Genomic DNA, 12,774 nt, shown 5'->3' on the forward strand with positions numbered 1-12,774 from the left:
CAGTTTCCTCATCTGTACACTGGGAACAGTAATGGGCTTGTGGTGTAAAAGAATGAGATGGCTTGTATATCACATTTAGCACGGTGGTCTGGCTCTAAAGCCCAATAAAGAATTAGGTATTGCTGATTTACAGTTATGCTGTAAAGATGACATGATTCTCTGTCACAAGAAATGCTTGTGGTGATACTTTTTGCCGTCCCCCGCCCAAAGTGTACAACCATAAAACATTTATTTAAATAATTTCTGCTTTTAGAATTTGGGGCTATCATTGAGGGAAGATTTTGAATAGGGGTGCTATTGTGGAAAAAACTATGGACTCAGACTTAAATGATCTCAGAGCTGTGTGACCTTGGCCAAGTAATTTATGTCTAGGCCAGAGCTCCTCAGAAGCAATGGGGTGAAGTAGGAGATGTATAAACTGATTAAGCGTTAAATGCACTTGGATTTCCTTGACTATAAAAAGAGGCAGGTTCCTCAGGCCACCTTTAGCTATTGATGTTCTGTGGTTGAAAATACTTTTTTTCTTCCATTCACCTTTGTATTCTCTTCAGGTTCAAATAACTAGCAAATACAGCCCAGATTATATATCTACCTTCCTTGTTTCCTTCTTAGTGAGAAAGCAAAGAAACTCAATATTGGCATTAAAAAATGTGTGTAACATATGACAGGTGCTCAAATGTTTTTGAATAAATAAAGAAGGCAGATGATAAATCTATTATTACAAATGTATTAATATTAACAGATTGTTATCTTATGTGACAAAAAAAGAGGATCCCAAAATCTTTGCCACTAAGAGAGAGCAATATCTGAAAACTAGAAATTTTGTGTCTGGCAGTAAAATCACACAACCGTTGCTTTTTTAAAAAATCAGTATTAAAAAAGAAAATTGAAACAGGTATAATTGAATACAAGTATAGATCTGACTGTATGAACTGCAGAGAAAATACAAGGCCAAGGAAGACTTCTTTAAGAAGGTGATTCTTGAAGGAAATATTGATACGGGTAGGGGAGAAGTAGTGTTTAGGCAGAAAAGAACAAGCGTGAAGTTAATAGATGGTGAAAGGGAACAAGAACAACCCAGAGACACTTTTGCCAAACCGTCTTTCATGATATTCATCAGTGTGTGTGAGAATGAATAATATTGCCACACCCTCTTGTTTTTGTTGCTACTTGCCAATTTTACTTACTTCAGTTATCCCGAAAGTACTGTTTAAACAAAATTCCACAAACATTGAGAAATGTGCCTTTGAGTTGAGTTGGAGTATACATTTGCCTGCAGTGCCCATTAGAAGTATGTCACCTGGCCAAAACTGTGCCTTGTTAGATGCTAACATGTAGTTAGCAAAATCTCTTGTAGAAAATACTGTGTTTCGTTGTAACTGTAACAAAATATTTATTGAGATCAATAATGTTGTAGAGCAAAACGCAAATCCTTATACCTAAAGGCATTTCTCTAGAAGGTTTATATACTCTTTCAATATTCTGGAACGGGATGTAGGAAGCAAATCTATCTCTATCAAATCATCTTTTACTTCCAAATTGAAAATATCTATTATATAATTGGTAGAATGTTTTTATTTGGTATCTGGGAGAAATTTTTCTATTGGATTGTTAAGCAGCTCTGTGGTTTCAGTATAAAAAGAACACATCATGGTTTTTTTATACTCTACTATAAGCATCTACTCCTTAATATTTGAGTATCTAGAAGTTGAAAAGTAGTTTTAGAGATTCTTTGTGAAGAATAGGAGAAATATTTTCCGATTAGCCCACCGAAGCTCATTCATTACTCGACTGCCCCAAGCTATTTTTAATAGAAGTTTAGATGAGTCATAGCATGTATGTTAGAGGAAAAGAAAACTAAAATATTTTATAATTTAACTACTTGAGAAGATGGTAAGTTGAAAGTGTATGCTATATTTCCTTGTTTCCCAGCTAGTGTGTAAAGATCTCTTTTTTCTGTTTGAACAGAGCACACAGCAATGTAAGCATTGCTTAATCACGTGTCACGCACTTTAAACACTGGCCAGCTCGTTGAAATGTTTCAGACACACACGCCCACACGCACACCCTCTCACTACACTTACCTGCCTCCTGGGGCCTACTGTTAATGAACTGGGAGCCCGTTTGTGTCCTCTGTGCCTGGGAACACTGTACCTGTGTACCTGCAGATCGGCTGCTTGGAAACCTGGGGCTCCAGGTCACATGATTGTTGCTATGAGTGTGGAGGTGCAGTTTTCTTTCTTTCTTACTTCTGCCTGTATATATATTTATATATATTTTTTTATTTTTTCTTTAACTGGGGAAGTGCTGCAGGTTCTCAGGTCTTTGCAAGTCCAAATCTGAAAACTTTGGACTCCTGGCTTTTCACTGCTGGATTATCTTTGGATTTATCTTAGGGTGCCACCACACTTCCTATCAAGGCTCCAGCTCTGGGCTTTTCTGACGAGCAAGGAGCTTTTGAGGCCACGGCGGAGAAACCTAGCCCCGAGCCTGCAGAAGTCCTCCATGTCTGCAAGACCCAGGTGGCCAAGCTGGAGCTGTGGCTGCACCAAGCCAGTGTGGCATTCGAGCCGGAAACTTTAAATGCAGACATGCAGCAAGTGGTGGAGCAGCAGCTGGTAGGGTGCCAGGTAAGGCTGAAGGGTCGGAGTTCAGGGCCTGCCTCTTCACCAATCACCTTCCACGATTAGGTGAATTTCTCTTAAAGCAACAGTGTGTTTCCTTTCATTACCCTGACCCCTCTGTTTATCTTGTCCTCAACTTTCTGTTCTTGGGGTAATTCCTTGAAATGATTTATATTAACAAAGTATTCGGGGAGACAGTAGAGGAGAAGAGCTCAGAATGGAGAGTCCAAATCCAGGCCCATCCTGTTAACTGTAAAATTGAGGAAGTGAATTTCTCACCTTATTTTCTTTATATAACAGGTTATCTCTTAGTACTTTGCCAGGATTAAATGAGATAAGGTATATAAACCAGTGGCTGGTATATAAAAGATATAAAAAGTGCTCAATAAATGCTAACAGTCATTTTTATTCATAGTAATAAGTTCTTTGAATTTTTATTCAAAGAATGAAATGAAACTGAGTATCCTGATTTACAAGGTTGCCGAGATAACTTAAAAGGGCTCTGCTGCCATTTTACTGCGAATGCTCCTGCTCTTCCTTGGGGGAACAGGAATGTAAAATTCCTTGCCTTTAGTTACTTCCAGTAACATTTGCAGGCTCAGCCCCAAGTTTGGGATCCTTATGTTTATATCCCTCCAGGGAGGGGCTAGACTGATGACATTGCAGCAGCACAGCTGAGTGTCACAGCAGCTGAGGCGCGTCTCCCAGCGGCGCTGAGAACAGCTTTAAACTGTGGTCTCTGCCTAATTGGCCCAGCCGTCTGCTGCTGCGGTTCCCAGTGGTGATGACATCATCTCAGAGTACCCCCATATCACTGCCTGGCTACAGGGAACTCCTACTGTGGACCGTAGTGGGGTGGCAGGTAGCCCACCCCTCCATCCAGGGCGGCACTGCTCCCCTTTTTCCACTCACTCCCAGTCTTAACAATATCCAGTGCCTGCCTAGGAGACGACCCAGACAGGCAAGCTGACCTCATTCCCTGGGCAGCTAAGCACCTCTGACCCTAAAAGTCGGCTCTCAGGGGTGGGTTTTCTCAAATACTGTCGTAACTGTGTGGCTTGGCTGATGAGGCGTGGGGGTATGGACAAGACAGAGGGTACTACAGCACAGAAAAGCGCCATGCTACCCTGAACCTGGAGCTTTTCAAATGTCAAGTCCCAACCAGTTAAGGTCATCCAGGATCAGTTTGTCAATAGATTGTCCTGCTACCTGGGTGGACCCCATACCAATTTCTCGATCATCCCCAAATCCTCTTCTTGGGGCGCTTCTGGTGAGTTCAGGGATTTAGTGGCTGCTCAAAGAAAAAACACAACCACAAGGTGGCGGCAGCACACAATGAGCTTTGTTTGGGTGATGTTTCGGCAGCATCTTAGTGTATTGGGAAGTCCCTCGCAGCGGGAGACCTTACAGAAGCTGTGGCATGGGATGGGGTGGGGCCACCACCCGGAAGGGGAAGAGGACAAGGAATCTCCCCGGGGGATCGGTGGGATCTGGGAATCCAGAGGAGCTTTGTGCCTAGGTAATGCCTAAGAGCTCCAAAGGGCAGCAGAGGCTGGAGTCTTTTAGAGCCCCAGAGTTTGTCTTAACCATGACTAACAGATGTAGGGTCCAGTTTTGAGTTTGGTGCCAGTGAGATTTGAGCTAATGGCCCTGGCATGCCGTGAACAAATAAACAACCTAAGGGCCAATATACAGGAGCTATTTTTGGTTTATGTAACATATTTAATATTGAAACATGTGAAAAGCCTTACAGTGGTCTATAAAAATGCTCTAAGTTCTCAGTGGGAAAATGTCCAAAAGATAGGAGCAAACAGATCAGTCAAGAAAAATTATATTCGGTAGTTGGAGAAGAAATGTTCAGCCTTGATTTTTAAAAACATTTTAATTAAAGCGGCTGTTGTCTTGTTCCCGCATTACGTTGGCAAAAGTTATATCATCCTGGAAAACTCTGGAAAAATAGCTCCACTAATGTCTGATAGTTCTGTCCGATTAGCTCAGGATTTTGGAAGGTCACAGCCAGCATATAAAATGTACATCTTTGACTTAATATTCTTGGACCATTACTTTAAAATTACCCTCCAAAAATAACATAAAAAGGAAAAAAATATTTATGGCAACATTGATTACAAAATTGAAGAACTGGAAACAGCTTAAGGGCTTAACAATTTCCCTATTGTTAAGTGATTAATGTAATATCAACTTGCAGCTATTAAAGTGGGAATCGTGAAGCACAGGTATGTAGATGCATGAAAAAGTATATATAAAAAAGCTAAGTGAGGGAAAAAATCGTGCAAAATTATAGTACGCTTTGTTTATAGCCACTCTTAAAATCTATGAGTACATATTATTTAAGCTTAGAAGAGGCTGTACAGGATACAAGTAAGTAGTTTGCTTGGATGGGAGAGTTTTAAGATATATTATTTGAAAATTTGTTTTAAGGATAGAATTTTTCCTTAAGCTTGTTCTTAGTGACGCGCTGTTTTTAGCACAGATGATCAGAGTGCTGGAATGTGAGTCAAAGGTGCTGCTGCATGTGTGTGCCCAGCCAGTTGGCGTGACTGGGCTCCTGAAGGCAAACTTGATCTGCTGAGGAGAAATACAGTGACAGTGACTTATTGGGAAACTTGCTTCATCCAGCTGATTTATTTTTAGACCCGTGTGTGAGTTGGCATGTTGTGTCAATGACTTACTGTTTTAGGCTCCAAATGATTTCTTCTGTGGTCTTCTTCTGATACTTTGGAAGCTTATTTGGCTAGAGAAAGAAAAGGAAAAGAGCAAGGGAAAGAATCTTCAGAGTTCTATTGAATTCTTTTTTTATTACTACTCACCACTTGGATTGCAACAGAAAAAGGTTAGGAAGGTGGGGAAAAATAATAGTCAGCACAGACTTGTATCAAGCACTGGCCTAAGTACATGGATTTAATTCTAATCCCTCAAAGTGACCCCAGGAGGTAAGTTCTGATATTATCCCCATTTTACAGAGGACTAGAGGCACACTCATGCAAAGTAAGGTGCCTAAGTTTACCCAGCTGCTAAGCGGCAGGCCCGGGATCTGAACCCAGGTAGTCTAGTTCCAGTGTTTGTGTTCTTAACAACCATGCTATACTGGATGCATTCAGCTGTGTTTTCTAAAGTGATTATAGAATCACTTATGTTAGATTATTTTAGAGAATAACAACTGCAATTTGGGGCTGATTTGGTTGCACTCCTGTAGAAAAGCACAGGAATTATGTGGGTTTTTCCCCCCTCAAGGTCCCTTCCAACCTGGGCTTCTGGGAATTCTATACACACTTAGGTAGAGAGAGTGAATCAGACTTGTGTTGGAGTGTAACATTTGTTTAAGACCGAAACTGTGAATAATTAAATGATTTTATTTCCTAGGCTATGCTAACAGAGATCGAGCACAAGGTCTCCTCTCTGTTAGAGAACTGCAGAGATCAGGGCTTGGGAGATAGTGGAGCCACCCAACAGGAGGCCGAAGCGCTTTCCTTGAAACTAAAAACTGTGAAGTGCAACTTGGAAAAAGTCCAGCTGATGCTTCAAGAGAAATACAGTGAGGACCAGGTAAAATATGGCCATGCATAGACATGTATGTGATATACATACATACATACATACATACGTACATACATGTGTGTGTGTGTGTGTGTGTGTGTGTGTGTGTGTGTGTATAGTAGGCCCATCAGGAGGGAACTCTGGATGGAGGCGATGAAGTAACTACAGGTGAGTTATACTAAGTAAGAAAGAATTAGTCCTCTTCAAACTGTAAGGAATAATTGTTCCAGCTTTTGTTACTGATTTCATTTTGCTAAAGCAGTTTTCCGGTCTAGGTTGATTTTAGTGACGGTGTTGGTTTGATTTGGTTGGTTTGATTGGGTTGATCTTGCTGGTAATGAGGGCTGGTATAAGTCTTCTTCATAAAGGAAGAATGTATTTTAAAGAATGTATTTTATGACTAATCGACTAGAAAATGTAGCCTTTATTGATAAGATTAAAATTTGACATCAGAAAAAAAACCTATTTTGAGGGTACTTTCGTTATTCATTTACAAATATTTATATGTACTGATGAAGGTATTATATAGTTAAAGTGTTTTTTGTGATTTAAAAGAATTCTGTGTTTATAGATGCAAATGTGCATCTCATGAGTAGGATCTTGCTATATAAGATTTGCATATGTACTTATAAGACGGTAGTTCCTAGTTGGAGGACTTATACTCATAGAAATAAGATTAGTTGAAGATACACAAGCCATTTGGTTCCCCTTTCATTCTAATTTGTTCTCTCATTTTAGAACATCTATGTTGTAGACATAGAGGAAATTTGAATTTATAAGCATAATACTATTTCTCACTTTTATTATTTTTTTTACTTTGTTCTTAAGGAAATAAACCAGTAGATTTCCTGGCTTTTAATAATTCATTGGCTGAAATAAGTTGAGAAAATGATAAGATGACCACTTCATCAAATGTAGTGGTTTATAAAGTTGTTATAAAATAAGTACTTTAAATCATAGTGTATAATTATAGTAAATAACAAAATGCATGTGTCATTTACTTCATATAAAATGTTTCCATTATATTGTCTCATTATTGAATTGAAATAAAGTGGACCATCTTTTTAAATAGTCTGCCATCTTAAAAAATTTTTGCAGCATTCTGCCCTTCGAAGGAAACCTTCAAAGCGTCAAAAAGTTCTCCAAACAGATGACCTTTCTGAATTTAAATCTGTTGTAATGGAAAGGCCACAATTCATCAGACAAAAAGATTTCCAGCAACCGCAGGTAATTTCAGCCCCCGACAGTTGTAGGGATAAGAATAAAGCTTTCTATGTGGAATTTCCCTTTGCACCAAATACGGAACCACCATTGAAGCATCTTCTTATGTGACTGAAGGGGAAGTGTGAAGTGTGGGTGTGCCTGTGTGCGCAGCAGCTCCGAGTGCTGAGCAGTCACACAGCACCTGCTTTGCTGTCACGGCTACTGTTGGGGACACTCTAATTTTGCTACTTTATTAACTTGCATCTTATATCAAACTAAGCAAATATCTTCAGGGTGCACGTATCTCTAACTGCAACACCTCTTTTCCTGTTGTTTCAAAATACGGTACTATATTTTCAGTGATTTCCCACATGTATAATATGTATTAAACTACACTTGGTCAATGTGTGAATGTTTTAAATAGGTTTTTGAGAAATAAGCAAGCAAAAAAGAGAAATAGTAAATTATGATTTAGGGAATGGTTCAAAATCTGATTATCTCAACAAAAGAAACCCTTGGGTATTAATTGAAAACTTTGATTGATTGGACCATTTCAATCTTATTCAATTATAGGTTCTAGAGTTGAAACCAATGGAACAGAAAGATTTAATCAAATTCATAGAATTTAATGCTAAGAAAATGTGGCCCGAGTATTGCCAGCATGATAAAGATACAACTCAGAAATCATCTGTGAGGTAAAACATTTTTAAAGATTTAGACATTAAGTAGTTTGATGATTGGGAGAACTAAGAGTGTTTTTCACTTATAAAACATTGTCTGAAGGCAATAAATTTTTCGTATGTTGATTATTCTTTTTACCTTTTTTTTTTTTTTTTGCTCAAAACCAGTGATGCATCTAACCTTGAAAATGATGCCCCAGACTCAGTCTTATCAACTCAGAGCCAAAGTGGAGATAAATGGCAATATTTAGATCATGAACTCTCATCAAAAATAAAGCTGCCTCTTCCTCAGCTTGTGGAGCCTCAGGTCAGTGTGTGTTTGTACACCGTGTAAATAAGCATGTTTATCTTTGAAAGTCTAACAGGCATTCATTAAATGCGCATGTATGTTCTGCATTAGATAGCAAGTTGTATTTCAGAGAGCAAAGATACCAAGTAGGTTTTTTCACTTGGCCGACCCTTTTACAACCTCTGGGAATCTGCGTGAAGTACCCCTCCTTTATGCTTCCAGAGCACCCTGGGCTTCCCTGAGCCTGATCGTAGCTCTTCCTATACCATGTGTCCATTTATTTATCCGTGTTCCTCATTAGATGGTATGAGAAGAAAGACTCTGCCTGCCTGGTTCACATTTGAGTGCCTGGCGCGGCACCTGAACCATTATAAAACTCAGTTACTCTTTGTTGAATAAATAAAGGAATAACATATGTAGAAAACACTTAACAATGATGCAGTGCTATATGAGTGTCATTCATTCATCAAAAGATTACTTGGAATCCACAGTGTGCCCGCCCTGTGCCGGTGGTACCTGTCCGCCAGCACACCTTATCGTGGCCATCACTGGTTTTATTCATACTGTGCCAGCTGCTGCTGGGTTTCTCTTTAAACAAGGCGTGCATGAGCGGGATAGCTGTTGCTCACAGAAGTCAAGCTGCTGCCTTCACCTTTGCACTAGAACTGCCTGGGCAAAGGTTACCAGCAATTTCCCAGTTCTCCAGTCTGCTGGGAATTTTCTGTTCTACTCTGCAGAGAACCTTATTTGACTAGTGAAAGACCTACACATTGGTAGGGCCTTGGCCTTACTCTCGGCTTATCCTTGGCGTCCATACTATTTAACGTGTGCCCTCCTCTCGCCAGGAGTAGAATGCCTCAGTCGTTCCTTTGCCCAAGCGGTGTCGCCCACCACACTACCCTTTTCCTTTTTATGTTAGTTTTCCAGTTTTAGAAAGAAATGAACTCTGAATCATTCTCCCTTCTGAAGTCACAGCTCATTTTCAATGCTTATGTTGCTTTTCAATAGCAAATCAAGATGCAAATCTGTCCCCTAGGTGACTATATTTTATTTTAAGACTTGGCTAAATACCGAGAGTCTACTAGTAAATGGGAAGGGAAACAGATAACCTTGCAACATGGATCGCATTGCTACTAAATTGAAAGACGAATAATTTTACTTTATTTTTGAAATTATGGTTTGCTTTCCGTCGTTTTGATATCTAAATGGACCCTCGAGTTTCTCAGGAAAGACTTTTGTTATTTTTTATTATTTTTTATTACTTTATTATTTTCATTATTTTTTTTTTTTATAAACCAAGAAGGTAACTTGGAAGATACGACGTGCTAAGGCATTCTTGTTATTTTACGTGAACATCAGCAGGATCTCAAACTGTCTGTAATAGGGTTTTCCTTTTTCAAATAGGTTGCCACAGATGTGAGTATTCTGCCTAGTGTGAGCACGTATAACTTTCGATACCCCACAACTGAAGAACTGAAAGCCTATACTGCCCAACTTGAAGACTTGCGTCAAGAAGCGAATAATCTTCAGACACAGGTAGCAGTTACATGTTATATGTTTTCCTCATTGCCATAAAGAAGGGAGATGTGATATTGGTCATAATTTTCTTTACAAACAATAGCACACATGATGCAGTGGGTCCTAGAATTGCAAATAGAATTTATCTCTTTTGCCAACTCGAATAAATATGGCATTGGCCGCCTAGAGCACCAAGTGCAGAGGCTTCTGAACCTGAGGCCACGATTAGCAGGAACCAGGATTGTGATTGATTCTGTGATTGATTCGTACTGTCTGCAGTCGTGCTCTGGGATTGGAAGGGTGAGGAAGGAAGGAAGGAGCAAGGTTTCCAACCTTGAGTAGATGTAACACGGAAATGGTGTGCTGGGTACCGTCTTCAGAGAAGACTGTAGGAAGCAAAGCCCAAATCGGAGCGATTACTACCTTTGACATGCTCCTGAATCAGTCAAAAATTTGAGGTGATCTTGGGTAAAGAAAAAGAGATGGTTCCACCAGTTTATGTTAAAACAGACCTGTAGCTCGGAAACTCGCCAGGGCACAATTACACAACCTTAGGGAACCCCTTGAAGTTCCACATCTAAGGGTGGCCTCAGTTCTTACAGTCAGCCCATTCATGACACCCCAACTCCCTCCTCTCCACAGCCCGTCCCTATCTCAAAAAATTGAGATATAATCGACATGTTAGTTTCAGGTGTACAACATAATGATTGAACATTTGTATATATTATGAAATGCTGACCCAATAAGTCTAACATCCATCACCACTCAGTCACAAGTTTTTTTTCTTGCGATGAGAACTTTTCAGATCTACTCAATCAGCAACTTTCAGACATGTGATGTAGTATTTTTAAGTGTAGTCACCATACTGTGCCATTCCTATCTTTACGATATATCTCTTATTAATCAACCCCTTCAAGTTTCGAAACTTCTTTTCCTTCTCCAGGCCATACCTTGGTTTGTTTAATGCACATTCTCCTACATTAAAATGTAGGAGGCAGGGACCAGTGACAAGAGGGATAGTAGAGGTCATGTGGATTCACACGTCCACCTGGGTGGCCCCACTAAGGAAGTCCTTCGTCTTGTGATTTACCTTTTAATTCCATTCAGTAGTCAACTCCCTACCTAACATTGAGTTTCTTAAACTTGTTTCCCTCAGAGTTAACATCTTAATTTTATTTATTTGGCTACCTAGTTCACAAAGTGTTTGAAATGACTAATTTTTAAAAAGTATAACAAATGGTAAGCTCTAACAGAAATCATAGTAAGTGTAGGCTTAGTAAGTTGAGGAATCCTAATGATTTTTATTTCTTTTTTCCCCTTGATTCAGGAAAATGTGACAGAAGAAACATACATAAATTTGGATAAAAAATTATTTGAACTATTTCTAACCCTCAGTCAGTGCCTTGGCAGTGTGGAGGAGATGCTGCAGACACCTGGCCTCTTCAGAGGGGATATTTGTGCCCAACAGGTGCACTACGAGGTAGGGAACTTCTGGCAAGCCCATGTGTTGACCATTACTACAGACAGCCCACTATTTAAGCCAGAGCTGAAGCCTCTTAGGCTCAGAGTGTATTAACCATGTCGTCCTGCCTCTCCATTTTGCAGACACTGGCTCTTGAACTGAAAAAACTTTCCTTAGCTATGAGTGACAAGAAGGATGATCTTTTGAAAGCCATGACTTGGCCTGGCAGGAACACCAATTTGTTCCCTGAATGTTTTGATAACCTCCAACTTTACCTGGAGCACACGCAGGCTACAGCTGCGTCTAGAAGCAAGTCCCTGAAAGCTGGCCTTGACTACAACCGCAGTTACCAGGTACAGGTTTGGGTGCTTGCCATGCTTTGGCACTGTTTGACGTTATAGCACTGACTTCTCCTAACTTTCATTAGTTTCTACTCCTGGCAGCATATGTGAATGGGAATTGTTAAGGAAAGGGGTGAGGCATTCTTTCTATGAAAGTTAGTTCTGCTGCTGTGGTTGGAGACCATTTGAAAGCAAGCCCCTTTCCAAAGTGTTGGGTGAAAATTTACATTGAACTAAAGTAATGTTTCATTCTTATGTTACATTCAGCCACTTCATGAGTGTTGTATGGGAGGATTTCTAGGTAAGAGGGAGCCATTAAAGTTTTTGAGCAAAGGAATGACGGTTCATATGTTTCAGGTGGATTCATCTGGCAGTTATCTAGATTGGAGGAGAGACTTGGGCCAGGTAGACTAGTTAGGAAGCTACTAAAATTCTCTTCTAATAAAAAAAGGATGAAACACAGCACTACTCATGAAGGAATCTTGCTCATAAAATCAAACCTGAATCTAATGAAGTCTCTAGAGTTTAAGTAAAATAGACACAAGGACAGAAAAATATGTTAAGTGGCACAGTGGGTGCAGTCTGCCAAATCTGGACGGTGGGAAGCTATGTGGAATAAGTGGCCCAATTCTCCAACCCTTTCCAGAAAAATCCAAGACACAAAAAAGAGGGATCGGCGAGGAGCCTGCAGATTTGTAAGAGACTTAAGACACCTGTTAACCCATTGCAACCTATTGGACCTCATTTAGATTCCAATTCAAACCTGAAAGAACAATTATAGATAATTAGAGAAATGTGAACCCTGTCTGGACTGATAATACTAAGGCGTTATTTTCGATTCGTAGTATTTTTAAAGGGAGGAATCTTTATCTTTTAGAGATACATACTGAAACATATGCTGATGAGATACTATCTGGGATTTGCTTCAAATAATCTGAAGGAAGGTAGGTTAGGGACAGTCGGGAGAGCTCAGGAGAGAGGACATGGAGAGACAACCAGCCAGAAGTCAGTAATTGTCCAAGCCGCATCATGGCAATGCAGAGATTTCTCTATTTTGGTATATGTTTGAAATTTCTGAAAACCAAAATTAAAGGACAACTAA

General features: G+C 39.8%; 1 protein-coding gene across 17 annotated transcripts in view; it reads left to right on the forward strand.

The window, feature by feature from the left end:
- Positions 1-12,774, forward strand: part of SYNE2 (spectrin repeat containing nuclear envelope protein 2) — a 272,956-nt gene that overhangs the window by 185,721 nt on the left and 74,461 nt on the right. For 12 of the 17 annotated variants that reach the window (XM_036238293.1, XM_036238291.1, XM_036238296.1 and 9 more), the window contains 8 exons: positions 2,397-2,630; positions 6,006-6,188; positions 7,278-7,406; positions 7,956-8,077; positions 8,231-8,369; positions 9,756-9,890; positions 11,197-11,349; positions 11,475-11,684. In XM_036238293.1, the coding sequence (XP_036094186.1) occupies positions 2,397-2,630; positions 6,006-6,188; positions 7,278-7,406; positions 7,956-8,077; positions 8,231-8,369; positions 9,756-9,890; positions 11,197-11,349; positions 11,475-11,684 (1,305 nt within the window). The remainder of the gene's footprint in view (positions 1-2,396; positions 2,631-6,005; positions 6,189-7,277; positions 7,407-7,955; positions 8,078-8,230; positions 8,370-9,755; positions 9,891-11,196; positions 11,350-11,474; positions 11,685-12,774) is intronic. The other 5 variants (XM_036238295.1, XM_036238302.1, XM_036238299.1 and 2 more) reach the window with 1 other exon arrangement.

The sequence above is a fragment of the Rousettus aegyptiacus genome, unplaced genomic scaffold (assembly GCF_014176215.1).
Source record: "Rousettus aegyptiacus isolate mRouAeg1 unplaced genomic scaffold, mRouAeg1.p scaffold_m13_p_3, whole genome shotgun sequence".
NCBI lineage: Eukaryota > Metazoa > Chordata > Mammalia > Chiroptera > Pteropodidae > Rousettus > Rousettus aegyptiacus.